We start from the raw sequence: 20,013 nt of genomic DNA on the forward strand, positions 1-20,013 counted from the left end.
AAAACCATTATGTCATTGAAATATCTGAATGTCCTAAGGTCATGTGTCCAGCAAAGCTAAAGTATTCTCTACCATATTGTTCTTTGAGTACTTCCATGATAACATATGAAAATGTAAAATATTGTCACAGTGTACAGTATTTTGAACCCAACATTGCCTTGTGTCACTGCATCAGTGTTCCCTGATACTCCATGATGGTTGTGTGTGAACGAAACATAGACAGCAACAACACATTGCATTAAACCCTGCATGTGACAATAAACATGGCCTTTACAAAGTGAATTGTAAGTGTAAGTTCATCATTGTCAGTAACAAAACTGTTTCATATCAGAACATCAACAAGTCCCATGCTGTTAAGTGTGTCGACATGTTTTAGTGGCATGAACAATGTGAACGTGAGCATACAGTATGACAGTTGTTAGAATGCTGATGTTATTGGCACAGAGTATTATGGCAGAAAACAACACCAACGCTTGTCCAGGCAATCTTACCAATATTCCAGTCTAGCTGAGGCACATGTATGTCGTTCTCTGGAAAACCTCATAGCAAAAACGCATGCACGTATTAAAGTTACGTCCACATTTGTCTAGTCACAGACAGCTTGACAACATCAAGAGCAAGCTAGACCATCTAAATTGCATCATCAACATGTTAGCTGTGTTCATTTTATCTTGTCATAAAGTTATAAGAATCATGCGTTTGTTTTTGAGTGAAAACAAAATAAAATATTTATACAAATCAAATGATTAATAGTCAAATTTCAACAGAAAATACCAATAAAACATGAATTATCTAAATATATGATAAACATAATCTTAATTCAAAGTTTTAGAGACAAGAACATTCTACTAGATGAAATTCATATCTATAATATCATATAATGTGACAGGTGAAACTATAGGTTATGGATAGTTATGAGAGGACACCTGATATATCTACAGTGATACATGTCAAGTAGTACAGTCAATTCAGTACACCTTTGTTAGTGCTACTTACCTATCTCTGAGCATACAATCATTGGTTAAAAGTACTTAACATTAATATCTTAGGTCAGTTGTTTCATTTTATATTTACTACAGAAAACCTCAAATTATTCTATTAGAAAGTCTCTTCAGTTAAAAAATGGATGAAATTTACGCTCTAATGATTAAACCCATTACTGTTTTTGTAACTGAGTTATATTAATATATCAATGAACATACAAGCCTAAGGCCTACCGAGTCACACCTTAGTAAATATATTCCTAGGAATATTTTAATGTTTACACAGCAGGCAGAGGGGTTTAATAACTCATCTATCTGTGGTTAACAGAATACTAAACTGTAACATTACTTTCCTAATTACACCAAAAATCAGGCTCATTGGTGGAAAAGAACCATTTTCATTTTGGAATAAAAAATCATGAAGAACTTGTTGACTAAAATTTAGATAAAAAGAAATTTGATGTTGCAAATAAAATACTGTTTTTGAGGAAAGACCTCAATGATAGAATGGACACATTACTAGCATCCTTGTACACATGGTTTAAGAGCTAGCAACAACACAGACTTGGTATCCTGATCCAAATCATCATTGCAGTAAACATGGTAAATAATATATATTGCATACCTGATTCGATAGAGTATTTCATTGCATTTCATGTTATCTTCATGTTTTGTATTGTTTCAACAACTGATATCATAAATAAAGCCTTTACTTTATGAATAAACCATTAACTTTAGAGAGATTCTCAAAACCATTTATACAATCTCCAGATGTTAGTCATATCACAGGATTGAAATGCCGTTGTTTAAATTGATTATAATTCCGGTATCATCCCATACATCAGTTCTAGCTGTAAAGGCACAGATATTGGTTAGTGCTTTCATTCCTAGTTGATTGTTCCAGTCATTTAAACCAGATGTGCAATAGATGCCTAGATGCTAGCTACCACGTCTACATGACAACCTGTCACTCACTATAGTGCAATAGACATGTATATAGTTGTACATTACAAATGTGAAAATATCTTTAGCACATGCAGCAATATATCAACATATCCATCCATATGCAACATAGCCCCAAATAAAACAGCAGTTTAATCAAATAATAGAGACAAATAGACAGCCATTGCCAAGAAATCAAACTAAAGCATGCCCTTAACAAAAGTGGCAATTAGTCAGAAGCTACATGAGAAATGAGAATATCTGATACCGAGAGTACAACATCTCATGCAAATTACCTTCATCTAACTCTGCATCGAGCTCAGCTGTTTTGACAAAAGATGAAAAAACAAATTCACTTCATGCAACAAACTAAAACATGACAAACACAATCAATCCCACAAGGACAATTAAACATAGTCAGACATTCTTGAAATGTCAGCATTTTGAGGTATAATGGCACAATAATCTTCTCTTTGGCTAGACATGCTGGAAAGAAACAGATTATTGTGCAAAGGATGTAACTGAATAATCATCATTATGTAAAAATATAAACAAAATAGTAAATTCAACAGATTTATAAACACATCAGAAAATCTTTGTTAAATCATGCCTTCACAAACTACAAACATTGATAATTATTATTAATACTTCGCATCTCTTTGAGACCTATGTTCAAGTTCAAGTAAGTATTTTTTCAGTCACCAATTTCATGTTCTCCACATCCAGTTTAATTTCATTCTCTGAATACATACTTGTGTCTATGAATAATTAATTTGTCTGTTAATGAAACAAAGCATAATCTTGACTGAGTTCCAAAAATAAATCATTCATACAATGAACATATTCCTTTGCATAGCAGCAGGTGTGCATATCTGACCTGTGTGTCTCTGCAGTATACTATAAATCATAATACCATAGGCCATGGAAACAGTGGTTACTTATCTTAGTAATAGACACACTAATCATTCTATATTGGAGTACATTGTCTGAAATTAAGCATGATGTTTAAGGAGTCCTACCCACACCTGTAAGTTAAAATAAAGATTCTGGTGTTCTTGAAGTTTCCTGCTATAGTATTTCAAACTTGGAAAACTTAAATCTTTAATGTTTAACATTTAATAGATATGTGGGAAGGACCTTTGACTTTCATGCTTACTTCCAAACATAAAAAAAATGTACATTTTTTTGCAGATCTTTCAGAAAATGGTCACATGTACAGTCTGCGACTTTATCCACTAGTCTGAAGTCTGAGAAAAGAAAATTATAGTCCATACATTCATAAAGATACAAAAAGTCTATTATTGTTGTAGTTTATTCTAAAATACCACACCTAACAACCCTATTAATCCTACTTATCATTACCTTGGACCTATTAGTATTTAATTAGCAGTGAATCTTATCATAATACACATACACAAGCTTTATATATGATGCTTCACATCTACGTGTCATCAACATTCTTATTTCAAGGAATGACTAAACATATAGACTTTGTGTCAATCACTGAGTCAGTGATCTGTCCCTTTGCAATCAACTCCTGTCACTCAAATCACTTACAAATGTATTACACTTCTACAGCACCAATGTTTGTTACACAACCACTGACAAACTTACATCACTTCCACTTACATCATCCTGTGATTAACATGTCTGACATGATTAACCTTATGAGGTCACTTGCAGAGCCTTAATTATGTCAGTTATGTTAATCCTTGAAATTATGTGATCAATTTCGGCTATACAAAGTTTGCTTGGTACTTATGTAGGACACAAACACATGCTCGTTGTGTCATGCATGTTGCTATATATTTTCCCATTTCTATATCCTCTTACCACATTAGCTTGACTAGTTGAGAGAAACCATTTACACATTAATTTGCACACATTTCTACATTTCTAAAATATTCCATATGATAATAAAAATGTTTTCAGTCTTGAGCTGATTTATTCCTTAACATTCTCCTTTTCTGAAAATGAACTAATAAACCATTATTGATGTATCCTGTGGTCTGAGGAAAGAGACTGCAAAATGGATCATTTCGTGCATCAACATTTCCAAATTCAAAACACCAAGAAAAAATTGCCAATATACCTGATTCCATTCAAAAAGAGCTTCAAACAAAACCACAATACAAACACAACTAGAACTGACCATGACCTAGCTTTTGTACAGTACTCTCAGCCAAACTCAGGGTCAGAACATGTTGAACATAAGCATGGCCACACAGTTATCTGTTTCCCAGTAGAAATTCTGGTTTGTAATTAGACTTAGGTCACATGTTCAAACATATCCTGCAGCTGCAACTCTATCGTTTGTAATCTTACTGAACATAAAACCATCACTGTGAACAGAGGGGTTATTTGAACAAAACAGGCATTGATGATTGAGCAACAGTTTCACCTTCTTTTGTAGAGGACAGCTCTGTGCCATCGACATCAAACTCCAACTCGGGTTCATCTGTGTTCATGAACAACTCGGGATCAACGCCAGCCGCATCATCACCGAATGCTGTGGAGGGAGAACACAGAAAACATCACACATCAGAAAAACTATAAAAGATAGATCTGGTTGCATACAGTGTTAAAAACTACTAATATCAAGACATTAGAGGGTTTTTTCTTCAAATAATATAAAAACTGAACCATCTCAAATTTATCAGGCTGCCTGTCCACAATAGGCCTGGTGTCAAAGCGATAAAAATGGTTAAGAATCAATGATCAAGCAAAGATTTCATTGTCAGTGTACATCCTTAATCGAACGAAACCATTTACACAATTAACACTTAGTAACATTTCAGGTACTTGCATAATGCAAGTACCTGAAAAGATATGTTATCAATAATTATTTAGTGTCACTCAGAGTTGACAGAACATGTTAGACTGTAGTCGAATATGAGAAAATATTTGGTTGTCAAATCATTCTTGAGGAACACTGACTTGGGTTTTAAAGTGCAGATGCATTCTAGCCCTGATATTCAGATAACATATAAGGACACAGCCTAAAAAGCCCCAAATTCTACAAGCCAGACAGGATTATGATTCTTTCAGCCTTCAAAATTTACGCTAGTCTTCTGGCCTGAGACTACTAAACTGTGCTGAAGACAAGTAACAATCCAATGATGGTAGTCATTGACAAGAAGAATTTGAGGACTCATAATAATTCCCAATGCATCAATTTTGCTACAAACTGGACATGAAGATAACTGACAAGAAATGCACAAATAGTTAACACTTTTGTCTCTGATAACTAGTGAATGAAGGTTTACTATCAGTACTCTGGACTCGTCAAATCTTAAAAAAAATAAAAATTCTAAGGCTGCTTTAACATGCAAGCTGTGACTGTGTGTGAGGCATAAGCTGTAGGGCTTAAATAATTTTTAATTTGTATCCAAATAATCAAATGATCTTGTTGATATTTTCTTAGGTCTTGAATAACGACAATGCAGTAATCCTGCAAAAAATTCTTATAAATGCAAAGTAAACATCTGCTTGACAATGTTGAAGAAACCAAAATGAAACAAATAGCCACACAAGAACAACCACCCATCTGTTACTGATAAATATAATACAGGGTTATATTTAGAACATTCACCTAACTGACAGATGTTACTGGAATGTTTGGAGACTAAAGTTATTTCACTGAAGCAGTACTGACAGAATAAATATATTTTGGAGCATAGACTTTCTGCAGTTCTGTACAAAAACATTAATCATGTCAATTATCTGAATATAATGGTCACACAAAACATCAAAACAGAACTAGAAACATTCATTCCTTCAGAGTAATTTTGCAGTCTGGTCATGCAGGACCTAAAGTTGGGTCATTAACATGAGAGAACTAAAACACACTGATCGTATCATTGCAGATGCAAAATTCTTCAAATAAATTACCTACGATGGTCCATGACAATGTTCCTCAGTTCCACAAAATGTCTGGAAGTACCATTATATATTTACTCTTAATATACATGGGAACGTCAAAGACTAGTGTGGAAATGCAAACTCAGCAATTTTTGCAATCCATAGCAGTTTCTGCTACTATTACTTGAGTTTTCTGAACAGGGGTTTACTGCTGTTCTAATTAGATATACAAGTGATGTACAGATGACATGAACACCATACTGTCATTTTATTTCATTTTAATTTTTATACCTTATCATGCTAATCCTTTGCAACTGTCATGCAAAATACTTTGTTTGACCTGATAAAACATATTTCTCCAAATCATTAAACATTGATGCAGGTATGGCGTAGCAGTGAATTTGGAAATCTGTAAATGAATGAGGCAGTTGATTAAACTTTAACCTATATCAGGGATCCCAAGAGTCAAATATTACAACAGATGACCTCAGATCCTAAGGACTCCATAATTTTGAATACTGGCTTTACTACAGCAGTGTAATCTGGCCTGGAGCTGCTGACAAATCAGTGGTTGATAGATAGATTCTGATTACATCCCCACTGCCATGGCTACATGATGTTGCACAATATTGTCAATAAGTCTCATCACTGTGGGGATTTGCTCTCCCCCCAGCAGGTCATCACTCCACATCCTATCAGCATGATCAGTATGCAAATTCAGCAGGCACTGTGGCATCCTTGAATATCCACATTAATATTTCTTTACTACAGGGAAGGTGGGATGTCAATGGGCACTCTTCAGCTAGCCTGTACAGGTTTGGAGATAATATCATAGGTACCCCAGGGGCTAGTAGAATTTTGGATTCTTCAGGGGGGATGTCTTTATATATATGTTAGTCTTATCAATGGTTTCCAATTAAGTGCATCCCTGTTACTATTAACATATACCCTGGACCACCTGTGCCCTTCCAATAAGAGTGTCATGATACACCCGCCTCCTGCATAGATTAATGTATCAATACTTCAGTCACTGTACAATCCATATTGCGCTAATTAATCTAATTTGCACAGTTTAGGCAGGAAATGCTCAGGCTCATCCACACAGTATTATGCATTAGCAGTGTTAAGCATGGAAATATAGGAGACATTGTCATAACCTGAATGTTAATGCCAGTAATATTGAAGATTTAGGGGGTTTCTGGATTAATTACTATAGCAGCAAACCTAAAGGACCCAAGGACCCCCTTTGATATCAAACACTGATTAGTTTTATAAGATTTAGCATTTTGTTTCTTGATAGGCGGTACTGTAAAAAGTTGGCCCGTAGTTAAAAACTTTGAAAATATTCATTAGAAAAATAATACAGAATTAAAACATGACTTGATACCTGGGTAGCATCAGGTTATTATTAATAATTACAAATTATATATTCTGATTACTTCTATATCCACTTTTGTTGTTTACACTTTAGTTTTTTGTGAAATATTAAGCAATGTGTACAAGTTACAACAAATACAAATGGTATGAAAATCAGGGAGATGTTTTATAATCATGATAATACCAATGTTTACTGGTAGATTAAGATTAAGGAGGTCCTTAGATAACACAAATACAACTTCACAAGCTTAGGAACTCAATAGTTCCCCTTTTCAGTGGTATGAGAATATAATGATATACAAAAATATCCTTATCAACATGATTAATACACAATGAATTTGTTTTTAATCAATACATAGTTTCATGAAAGAATGCCTGATGCATGGAATTACCTTATACCTCATATGAAATGAACACAATCACTATTGTCAAGGTGGAAAATGTCTGGCACTAGATTACCGTATTCGACGTAATAAGCGCCCAGGGCGCACTCAAAATTAAAAATAGGGAGCTCTTCTTAGAATATAATTTTCGAGAAAGAGTAGAAAGATCGTAAATTTTGTGGTTTATGCTGACAGCCTGAAATGACACAAAAGAAAAGTCTGTGCGTAATATGCCTGACAGATATATTTTTCCAGAATTTAATATCCACGAATAAATGTCTTGGGTACATTGATCAAATGCAAGGGTGCTAATTTACCAGGGATTGTTCACTAGCCAATATATTAGCAAATATGACAGTGGGCGCTTATTAGAGTGGGGCGCTTATTACGTCGATTACGGTATTATTAATCATGTTAATATAGCCTAATTCATACATGTGCAGCACATGTCATACTGTTTTGGTAAGCCCTGTGAAGATCCAGGTTAGAATTGGTCTTCAGCAACCCATTCTTGTTAAAGGAACAAAGAAGATCAGGTGGTCAAGCACGCTGACTCCATTGATGCATGTCATTGTATTCCAATTTTGTACATCAATGCTCATGATGTCAATCACTGGATTGTCTGGTCCAGACTCAATTCATTTTCAGACTGTCATGACACAGCTGGAATATTGCTGAGTGCAACATTAAACAACAAAGAAAGTTTGCCTGATACACTTAGGGCAACACACTATTTCAAAGTACACATACAACTAATCAGGTTACACTGACTTTTAAGTATGCTAAACAGCTAAAGGTGTCAAAGTATACCAGATACTATCTCAATTACAAGGGCTCAACAAATCATCAGCATGTTGACCCATCTTGGAACATCAGTCCATCACTAATATAAAAACTAATCAGGTTACACTAACTTTCAAGTATCTCATAGGTGTCAAAGTATACCAGCTACTGTCTCAATTTACAGGGGCTTAACATTTCATCAGAACATCCACCCATCTTGGTACCATGATAATTATATAATATACAATGAAAACATTTCTGGACCTAAGGTACCCTTTCTCAAAGTTACACACAAAAAATATATTCTTTTACAAATCATCTCCACACACGTGATAAATAAAAATTTAACAATGTTCCGTTGGCCAGAACAATAAAATACAGTCTCTGGGTTTTACCTTGACCCTCAAAACAAAGGATCCAGAGGACCCCATTTGCTCATTTCAAGGGTCCTTACAGGAAACATGAGGGTCCTGTTACGTTATGAAACTGTGTAGTTTACTGTACTGTAAGATTTAATAATTACATTAATTACAGGAAATTTATATTTCTTGTCACAATGATTATTGTGCATGGGTTGATTTAACTGTTGGCCCTTTGGAAAGTGACCAGTTAATATTATAAAAAGCTTTCTGAAACATAAAGGAGATGGCCCATCTAGATTGTCAAAATTTCATAATTTCAAGATTATTGACCATCTTTGTTTTGGCGAATGACCAGTGTGGTTTTAATGGCCTGTGTTCTTGGTGAACTTTCATATTAATTTTACAAAACCATGTTGATAACAAGGTCCCACAAATCATGTAAATTGTATGTCAAAATTTTGTACAATCACTTAGATTCATTACAACAGTCTCGATCTTTAAACATGTTAAAGGCTCTAGGACAGCTCTGCAGTTCTAACACTGCTACAAATCCTAACAATAACATGCTCCTTTTCTAATGGCATTGATCACTGTGTTTATTTGTTTACATAATTACATTTCATAAAGAATACTATTTCCTTCATGTTCAGTAAAAGTTAATGTGATAAACCGATGCTATATTTATGCTGTAGGTCTCAGTCTGATACTGTTGCACCATAATATTTATGGGTCGTGGCCACAAGCTATTGTTATTTCATACTGTCAGCTTCAAATATATTGCATGGATATGAAGGAGGAGTTCCCATTGTATGTATTGAGTGTTACATCATTTCTTACAAGCGTCATACTTCCGAGACTGAATGCTCCAGACCATGATGACATCTGACCTCAATGGTCAAAGGTCACAAGAGAAGGATATGTCATAGTCACACAGTTATCTTCTGCAAATCAGACTCACTTCAGACCCCAATGACAATGTTCAGTAAAAAACAGAAAAAAATCATTAAACACTTGTAACAGCTTGGAATATATGGTCTATTCACTATTCATGCAGTTAGTTTCCAAAATATTGGAGTCTTCTAGCCCCAAATTGGGTCTTAGCTTCACTTTCAGTAATTTCAGTGTTATTTTATAGGTTATGCTTGATGTAAGAGACCAAACACAATTTCTCTAGACTTAGGCTTTGGACTGCTTGATAAAGTTGCAGACAGTTTGTTTTGATTGTTTGCCAGTCACACTGGTTACAAGTGAAGACAAAGATATATACATATCAATGAACGATCCGTGTGAACATTATTCACCTTTTCACACATTTACACAAAACTCAGTCTACAACTTTTGCCACTAGTCCGAAGCCCGAGCCAAATAAAATTCTGTTTGGTCTAGCAAGCTCAACTAATGACTGCCCACATAATACCACAAACTGCTTGATTTGGTTGGTTGGTTGGTTTGTTGTTTAACGCCGCACTCAGCAATATTCCAGCTATATGACGGCGGTCTGTAAATAATCGAGTCTGGACCAGATAATCCAGTGATTGATATCATGAGCATCGATCCACGCAATTGGGATCGATGACATCCATCAACCAAGTCAGCGAGCCTGACCACCCGATCCAGTTAGTCGCCTTTTACGACAAGCATAGTCACCCTTTACGGCAAGCATGGGTTGCTGAAGACCTATTCTACCCCGAATCTTCACGGGTCACTAACTGCTTGAGGTCGGATGATTCAAGAACTGTATGATCTGATACATATCACAATACCTTGCTCACCATCCGATACATATCACGATACTTGAATGTACTCTTATCTGTGGAGTGTGAGCCATCTTTTTCACAGACAGGAGGGCCAAATACCTGTCACCCTGACAATTTACAGTTAGCAGTGTCACATATGGTGCAATGGATCAAAATATTTATGTTTTCACCACTAATTTTCCCTACTACTTAGTGTTTGGTGTAACTGTTACGAAAGCAACCATTTAATGTAAGAAACGATACTTTTAACATAGTGTGCAACTGTTATTGATACTTGTAACTTGTATCAAGAAGTACATAATCGCAATCCACCGATGCCTCGTCCCACTATATCGTACTATATATGCAGCTGAATAGCACAATTTACTGATCCATTCAATCAAAGTAATTTGTTTACAGTGAATACTTGCAACAGATGCTTACCACCTCTGGTCTCTTCTCCAAAATCCTCTAAATTGTGTGACATGATGTAAAAATGTATATCCTCTTCTGTCTTAATCACTCGGCAACATTTACTTCATGCTGATTGCCACTTGATTTTCTCCAGTCAGTATTGTTTTCAATGTTGTTTTTGACATACCATGTAGTAAAATCCAGATGTTGATGACGTATACGATAAAATCATGCAGTCGGTACGTCGTCCAGATACGACGAGGAACAATAATAGGAAGCTCTGAATCAACGGTGAACGTGAGAATGTCTGATCGAATGACTTCAAACCTGAGTGTTTACAAATACAATACGGATGTGAGAAGTCTAGGAAGGCTTTGTGGAAACGGTGGAAAAGCCTAATCGTTGTCTGCGAAGGTATTCAAATGATAGGTTGCAGTGACTAACAGTTAAACTCCTGTCTTCATTGTGGCTGACAGCTGAGAAAAATCAAAACCGAGCTCTCATCGTGTCGTCTGCCCCCGGAAGCCACCTTGTGTTGAATGTTCATTACAATCCAGTTGAAACATTGGCCACAATCTTGAAATCCTTTGAATATAGAAGATATGATGGTAATATCCAACCACACAAAGCGGAAAATATATTTGAAATGGAACTCTAAAACGGCAACAAACAAACAAACTGCACTTGACTGACTGCTCCTATGTTAGTTTACGTCACATCTGTAAGGGAGGCTACTCCATGATTAAACCAGGCATACCGCTAAAGAATTCACAGGACGACATATAGTTGCCCCAGCAACTACGTAAATAAACTGATTATGTTGAATTCACGCGATTCTATCAAGATCTGGTTATTAGTACATGTGATTAGGGCCGTGGGGACATTTATTATGGTCTCATTAAGTTTCTTCCCACCTTGTAGACCAAGGTACACTACATTCATCCTTTTAACATTATTACAGATTGTTTCCATTTTAACGGAAAAGTGAAACCATTGTCATCATTTTAATACATCAAATGCGAATTAAAAAGCGAAAACAATCACCTTCTAATTGGTGCATGAAAAGAACACCGGTAATTAACATAAGCGGATAAGCATCCAAAACTGATTTCAATTAGCACGTATTAACGAGCCAAGGGTATTGGGTACATATGGACGCAACGTGACGGGGATTACCGGCAATTGATGCAGTACCTGACTTCTAACAATCAATCAAGTTTAATACTCAAATAATAAACCTACATCGATGGTACATGAGTACAAATAAAATATTGTAATATACAACATATAAAGCAAGATGGCAATGTATTATTTGAAAATAACGTGTTTTAGTTTGTTTGTTGTTTAACGCCGCACTCAGCAATATTCCAGCCATTTGACGGTGGTCTGTAAATAAGCGAGTCTGGACCAGACAATCCAGTGATTGATAACATGAAAATCGATCCATGCAATTGGGATACGATGACATGCATCAAACAAGTCAGCGAACCTGGCCACCCGATCCCGTTAGTTGCATCTTACGACAAGCATAGTCATTCGCCTTTTACGACAAGCATGGGTTGCTGAAGACATTTCTAGTCCGGATCTTCACGTGTAAGAGCTGAGATACTTTTTTAATGGTGGGGGTTTTGTTGTTTAAGAATAATTGACGCTTTTCTTAAGGTTAGGCCATATTCAGTTGTTGTCTTTTAAGAATGATTTAAGACCGTAAATCAAGTGTGGGGATTTAAAAAATAATAATGAAATTCATCTCCAGTTAATTGTAAATCACATAAAGTACACACTCCCAGGTTCAGCCGTCTTCCAGTTTCTATGGGAAATCTAGCTTTACTTGAAACAGTAACGACAAGATACTTAATAGTTCACAACTTCTTTGTTCTATAATGATGCGACGTTTCGGTATAGATCCTTATACCGTCAAGCAAGAATGAAAAGACAGCTCAGTATGGGGTTATATACATCAAATAAGGATAAACAAAATCAATATGAGGGTATGAATGAAAGGAATTAACAACAACAACAACAACAACAACAACAACAAAGGATAAGGGTTGACTAAAATAGTAACAGAAATAAGCTAATAGTTGATTGATAACAGAAAGAAGCCAACTGTACATGACGGGGTACAAAAATACAATTTAAATATACATCATTACTTGTTCTAAAATAAAGGCATAGTCTTTTTCAGATATAATCTGGAAGAAGTAAGTAGTTTTCGAAAGAGGGAGCGTCCTTTGTGTTATATGTATACCTCAGATGAATTTTTCGTATCACTCGTCCAAGATTGCAGAAATTGAAAGCGATTAAGTTGAGAAAGATGCCCTCATGCTAACTAGAAGTTTGTTCAAACAAGTATATTCATATAGTAACATAAACTTACTGATATTACATTGTTCAGAGTGTATAAAAAGAATACATATATATTTGATATAAGAGGTTGAATTGGGCGAGTTAATCAATTAGAAGTAAGTAAAACAAATTAAAAAGAGATCAAAGTAGCTATGATGTAAATATTTGGCATGAGTAAAGACAAAATTATCACCATTGATGGTTTGAGGAATATTGACTTTGTGGCGTCGCAGAAAGGAAAACCACAAATGCTAGTTGATGGCCACCCCCACACCTAGCATGTTGAAAGACGGACAGGCATCCACTGGCTTTGTGTGAAATCTCTGTAAGCAATGTATTGAGAAATGCGACTGAAAACAATCGTCCATCAGAAGATAAAAAAAAGGACTCATATAGATGATGGCCCAAGAAGAAAAGACAACACAGATGTACGCCATGTTCACTGATGAAGACGCCAGCCTAGACTCAGCAGGTGTCCACGTCTTCCCTTCTTTCCTTCGCTGTGTAGCGCCCTCTGCCGACACAGGAGGAGGGTGATTCCTGTACATCCTCAAACTGGAGCAGACGTTCAGCTTGAGACAGCAGACGGTCAAACGTACCTCGTTCAACGACGGCGAAAAGATCCCGATCTCAACTTATGAAAAACTTCAATCACTTTAGTCATCTGCCACCATTTACAAGGACGGCACCTTCAGCTCATTCCACACCATACGGAAGCAGGTCTACAGTATTCATGCTAGAACCGTATCTACAACTTATCCTCTAGTGTATGTACTCTTGCCAGGCCGCCAGATGACCACATACATCAGACAGTTCGGACGGCTCAAGACAGAGGCCCAACACAGAATCAACCGCCCTGTAGCCGTGTATCGTCCCCACCGTACAGATAGACTTAGAACTAGCAGCAACATATGCTGCTGAAATACCTTCCTGAATGCAGAAATGAAAGGTTGCCACATCCACTATTGTCAAGCTATCTAGCCTGACCCAGGAGCTGAGTGAAGCCGTGCTGTATATGGTTGGTTGGTTTGTTGTTTAACGCCGCACTCGGCAATATCCCAGATATATGATGGCGGCCTGTAAATAATCGAGTCTGGACCAGACAGTCCAGTGATTGATATCATGAGCATCGATCCACGCAATTGGGATCGATGACATGCATCAACCAAGTCAGCGAGCCTGACCACCCGATCCCGTTAGTCGCCTTTTACGACAGGCATAGTCGCCTTTTACGGCAAGCATGGGTTGCTGAAGACCTATTCTTCCCCGGAATCTTCACGGGTCTGCTGTATATGGAGAAGCTAGATGTATAACAATGGGTGAGTAGAGCTGCTGGTCCTGCCCTCCCTCCCCCCAAGAAGCTGTCCAGGAGATATGGTTGGAAGCAAGGAATAGAACACCCGATGTCGAGAAAGCAGAATCTTTCAAAGACTACATGACAGTAAACTGGGTAGATTGCGATGCATGTCTCCCCTCCTTACCCTCTGGACCACAATGCTACATCAGACCAAGAACAAATAAAAACTTAGAAGGCTTCTACAGCCGTCTCAACAGAACACGTCCCCACTACCACCCTTACATCTACCGGTTCATCGCGGTCAATACCTAGACTGAGTCAGCAGACAGAGCCAAGATAATCCAAGTGAACTTTGAAGTAACCCCAAGCAACAGAAAACGAGTCTGCATAGAGATTGAGAATCGCCTGCTTAGTTTGAAGGATCAGTTTGCCCAGGGCCAGAATTCGAAGACTCCGCTGGCATTCCTTGAATGCTGTTGGACATTTACTAAAACTTGGTTGACTTGCTAATCATAGTAAAGCGATTTTAAAAGTTAAGATAATTTAAAAGATTTAATGCTGAAACAATTAAATAATGATATGAAATATACATGTATGCGTTGTTATATGCTAATATAAATATGCCTCATAGCACATATTTTACACATGTTCCAATGTGAGAATCAAATTCATTCTATTTTCATTATTCAGCGTTTTTCATCTGTATGTTTTAAGGCAACAGACTGGATTAGTTATTTTGGAACATCTTATCACTGATCAGACTGGGCTTTTTGTGAATATTAGGAAATTAGATTATTAATTCTGCCAGGTCCATTATTCATGGGTCTCATTTGTCCAGAGACTAAACGGTCCAAGCAGTAGAAACATTTAACGTCTTCTCCACCGAAGTAGGCATTCAACTGGCAAACACAGAAATGTTTAAACTGTGATTCGAGATGCAAACTAGTGTGGACAACACGTGCTCTGGCCGAGTTCAGTGATTGGTTGGTTGGAATATGTGCCCAAAGCACGAGCCAGATGTGACCATGTGACAGCCTCGACACGCTTCATTGCAGGCATGCACGTGTCAGTTACTCTTACGCGAGTATTTCCATCGTGGATACTGTTACGAGATTATATCCAAATTGAAAGCCAAAGGTTAGCCACAGAGCTAAATTTTGAAATCGGTAAATGACCACACAGATCAATGATTAATCAACAAATTATATTAAACACACATGAAGAGGTTAACTGTCACAAAAGGCACTGTACGAGTCAAATATATGACATCATCATTGAGTATCAGGCATTATAACGTGTGTGCGCACCATGAATGTCAAAACTGTGTCACTGTCGTCTGTCTTCAGACAGACACGTGCTCCTTTCTTGTATTCGTCATACTGTTGGAAGCTGACAGGAAGTCGGTGTTTTCAGACAGGTATCCCGTTCGCACTTGGGAAGAAGATAAGACGCAAGTCAGGTCGTAGAAGGCCTCAAATAGCCCTCGTGTCACTCTTATATTGGTACAGCTCGCCTTCACCAAATTTTTCGAACGATCAAATCTGTGATGTTTGTTTACAACAAAGGCAGGTAATTCTAAATCACACTTCCGGCGAACAACAAACTTTACGAATGATCAAATCTGTGATGTTTGTTTACAACAAAGGCAGGTAATTCTAAATCATACTTCCGGTGCAGATAGGCCACAACAGCACCCGATATTTTACGAGGTTTTCAGTCATTTGCTGCCACTGACAATTACAACACATAAACATACACCAATAGCTAATGCCACTTAATATCGACACAGCTTATCCACATCCAGTTTTAAGCTACAAGATATCACAATATGTGCACTGAGCATTAAACCATAATTATTTTAATCACACATATGTCCGTTGCTGTGTTAGTTCGGCAATTTACCGCACTAAACTAACGGACAAGAAAAATATGTGACAATGCCGCTTATACATATTCAACGGGGTCAAGAGAAAGGTCGTGGTTTTCTTGCCCGTGTTTATCAGTTCGTTGATTTGCTTCTTTGATGTGGGTACGGAATAACGGGGAGAGTTGACGCATTGCAGTGCGCTTTTGACGCATCACTTTAATAGTATGTAGGGCCCATAAGGCACAGCAAATCGTTATGCGGAGTTATGATTATTGTGGGATTTTTGTTTAACACCGCACTCAGCAATATTACGGATACGATGACATGCATCAACCAAGTCTACGAGAGTGACGACCCGATCCCGTTAGTCGCCTCAAGGACAAGCATGGGTTGCTGAAGACCCGGATGTTCACGGGTAATTTATCATTATAGACTGGAAAAAATGTTATAATACCCTGAACGATCGAGGATGTTTGTGTTTTGCAGGAGATAATGATGCATCAGCACCATTTACATTCAAAGATTTGACATTTTTCTTTCCAAACATTCCCTGCCATATCTGTGCTTTGGAGTGAGTGTGTGAGTGGGTGAGTTGAGTTAAACGCCGCTTTTAACAGTATTCCAGTTATATCGCGGCGTGTCAGCTTAATGTGGGAGGATAGCCCGAAGTAATGCGGGTCTCAGACATTTACCACTTCGGTGAAACCCACGAGCACGGGTATGGTGCTGACAAAACTAGAAACAATTGGGGCGAACCGGGATTCGAACCTACAATCACAGGTTTCTGGCGTGCCCAAGGGACGCAACTCTGCACAGCGAATAGCGGCGCCTTAGACGACTGGGCCACCGTGCCCCCCAGTGCCCTGGAGCACCGGGATTCAACGTCAAACAAATGGGGGTGCTTCTTAACCTCTGTTGCCAACATTAATTCTTTCATTTGCGATATTGCGGTGCGGTCGGGGAGCCTAGTGGTTAAAGCGTTTGCTTGTTCGATTCCCGACAATGTACAATGTACAATGTGTGGAGCCAATTTCTGGTGTCCCCCGCCGTGATATTGCTGGAACATTGCTAAAAGCGGCATAAAACCATACTCACTCATTCACTCACACATTTGCGATATTGGAATTGATTTGGTGAAATGCAAAACTATAAATAACAACTGTGCCCATCCTCTTGTCAGGGAACTGAAGGAAGTGACGTAACTAGTAGGGGATTCCCCGCAGCAAGCTGTTTAACTATTTTTTTGAGCGATCGGAAAAAATGATGTCGACGTGCGGCGCTCGTGTGGGTTGCATGTTGATATACGAGAAAACACCCTGAGCTGTTTCTTTGACGCACTACGCTGCCGGTAGACTCGTATGGCTAGCGGCAAGAGTTACTGAGTTGTCTGATGTATTGCAATTTACTGTATACAGAGTTGCGTCCCTTAGGTATGTCATTGAGGAACCTGTTCCCCCTGATCTATTTTCTTTTTGGGTGTTACTGTTTCATTGTGGGTTCAAGAAAAGTAGTTAATAGCTAAAACATGTATCACTTGGTGCTTCGTCCCACATCAAGCTGACATGCCGTAATATACGTGGAATGCTGTTCAAATCGCCCTTACACCAAGTCCACCATCTCACCGATGTTGGCTACATGACCAGACCGGACAGTAGAATAGTTAGATCTGCAAGGTCACGGTCAATTTCAAGTAAAGTTTAAAGTAGCAAACGTAAAAGTATGGTGGCCGAGAGGGGAGATCGCTTCTCGCCTTCAATTACTGTCGCGATAAAGCCATAACACGAGACGAGAAAGCGATATCACGAGACGAGACAGCGATAACAAGGGAGACGAGAAAGCGATAACGCGAGACGAGAAAGCGAAAGTGCAAGTCGATATGTATATTGCTTTCTCGTCTCGTGTTATCGCTTTATCGCTTTCTCGCGGCCCTAATTGAATGCAAGTTGTCCCCTCTCGGTCACCATATGGAAAAAAACAACGAAAAATTTCCAATGATTCCTCTTGGTGTTGAAATCAAATTTGAAATCATTGTTAGAAGAGGCACTTCTTGATAAATACAAGACAGAGACGAGGTGCATGGGCGTACTTTTATTTGGGTAGCGACGAAAGTGTCAGAACAGCAAGTGAGCCATTTGGTGAAACCCATGACGACATGTATGGTGCTGACAAACCAAGAATCATAATCGAGCCGGAATTGGGATTCAAACACGCGAAAAGCGGATCCTGGCACGAACAGGGACGCAACGCTGCACAACGAGTTTCTTCAACTCAGACAACACCACCTTGTGATTTATTTTTAAATCAGGTATACTTTCGAAACAGAGAACCAAGACAAGTGAGTGAGTGAGTTGGGTTTAACGCCGGGATTCGAACCACAATCACAGGTTTCTGGCGTGCCCAAGGGACGCAACTCTGCACAGCGAATCGCGGCGCCTTAGACGACTGGGCCACCCGTGCCCCACCAAGACAAGTATCCACTGCACTTTCACTGTTTGCAATGAAGTTCGCGAATTGTTCCGTGTTATTACGATTAAATACTATAATTCGAAGCTTATTCTAACCTGATGATACAAGATATGAGAACAGTGAAACAAATACCTAAGGGACATTAACATAAATCACATATATTTTGTCACTTTTTGCGTCACTATTCACCACCCATTGACCATGTTATTTTGCACTCTGAATGCGGGGGCGGCCGTCTCATGTATGGATACTACGCTGCCCTTATCGTCTACCGTACATGTGTATTACGCTTAAATAGTTGTATGATCGTCATGTTGTTTCTTTAATAAGTATCTGTGTGTTATTAAAAACTAGTAGTTACGTCAACACGTGTCACGTTGCGAAGACATCATCCTGATTTACAGTGACTGATCTGTCAAATTCCAACATGGCTTTTGCACTAGGCAGTTTTTTATAGCTTCCTCATCTTGTCATGGGTGTCTGAAACTCGTTTACGGCCTTCGGCTGTTGGTGCCACCTGTGTTGTACATGACGCAGATGCAAAAACACCAGTACCCAATTCCCCCCAAACTTGCACCATGGTGTTGAGATGGTCTCGAGGTTAAAGGGTATGAACGTATATTTAAAAAGCCCATTCTTGGTATCACTCACACACTCATGCTATTTAGATTTTGTAATTATGTCTGCAAGGTTATGTGAACGAATGTTGTTTGACGATGAGACAGCTAGGTATGGCCACATAATCTTCATGCTAGACTCTGGAATATTTCAATGCCGTCGTGAATAAATTTGAGGGTCTTCAGTCAACGGAGGGTATCATATTTCTGACAAGATTGACTAGATTCAACATGAGTTTTGTTTGTTTGTTTGTTTTCTTTTTCTTTTCCTTTTTACGCCGCAATATTCCAGCTATGGTGGTCTGTAAATAATCAAGTCTGAACAAGACAATCCGGTGATTGACATCATGAGTATCGATCTACGCAATTGGAATACAATGACATGCAACAACCAAGTCTATCACCTGATTCCGTCAGTCGCCTCTTACGACAAGCATAGTTGTCTCTTTTGGCAAGCACAGGTTGCTGAAGACCAATTCGAACCCTGATCCTCACGGGTCCAACCTGATGAGTTATACGGTGTTAGGCAGTACTCGAAATAAAATGTAATCGTAGATAATCGTAAAATAAGGCTAT

At 38.1% G+C, this 20,013-nt stretch overlaps 1 protein-coding gene across 4 annotated transcripts in view; it reads right to left on the reverse strand.

The window, feature by feature from the left end:
* The window catches only part of LOC139473586 (rho GTPase-activating protein 8-like), a 44,648-nt gene extending 33,100 nt beyond the window's left edge, over window positions 1-11,548 (reverse strand). Inside the window, exons 1-4 of one of the 4 annotated variants that reach the window (XM_071256242.1) lie at window positions 10,872-11,548; window positions 4,327-4,434; window positions 2,222-2,248; window positions 492-530 (exon numbers count right to left, since the gene is read on the reverse strand). In XM_071256242.1, the coding sequence (XP_071112343.1) occupies window positions 492-530; window positions 2,222-2,248; window positions 4,327-4,434; window positions 10,872-10,914 (217 nt within the window). In that variant the 5' untranslated portion in view covers window positions 10,915-11,548. Of the gene's footprint in view, window positions 1-491; window positions 540-2,221; window positions 2,249-4,326; window positions 4,435-10,871 lie in introns of all 4 variants that reach the window. The other 3 variants (XM_071256241.1, XM_071256243.1, XM_071256244.1) reach the window with 3 other exon arrangements.
* Window positions 11,549-20,013: the final 8,465 nt, after the last annotated feature.

Source organism: Haliotis cracherodii, unplaced genomic scaffold (genome assembly GCF_022045235.1).
Source record: "Haliotis cracherodii isolate W230 unplaced genomic scaffold, xgHalCrac1.p SCAF_3, whole genome shotgun sequence".
Taxonomy (NCBI): Eukaryota; Metazoa; Mollusca; class Gastropoda; order Lepetellida; family Haliotidae; genus Haliotis; species Haliotis cracherodii.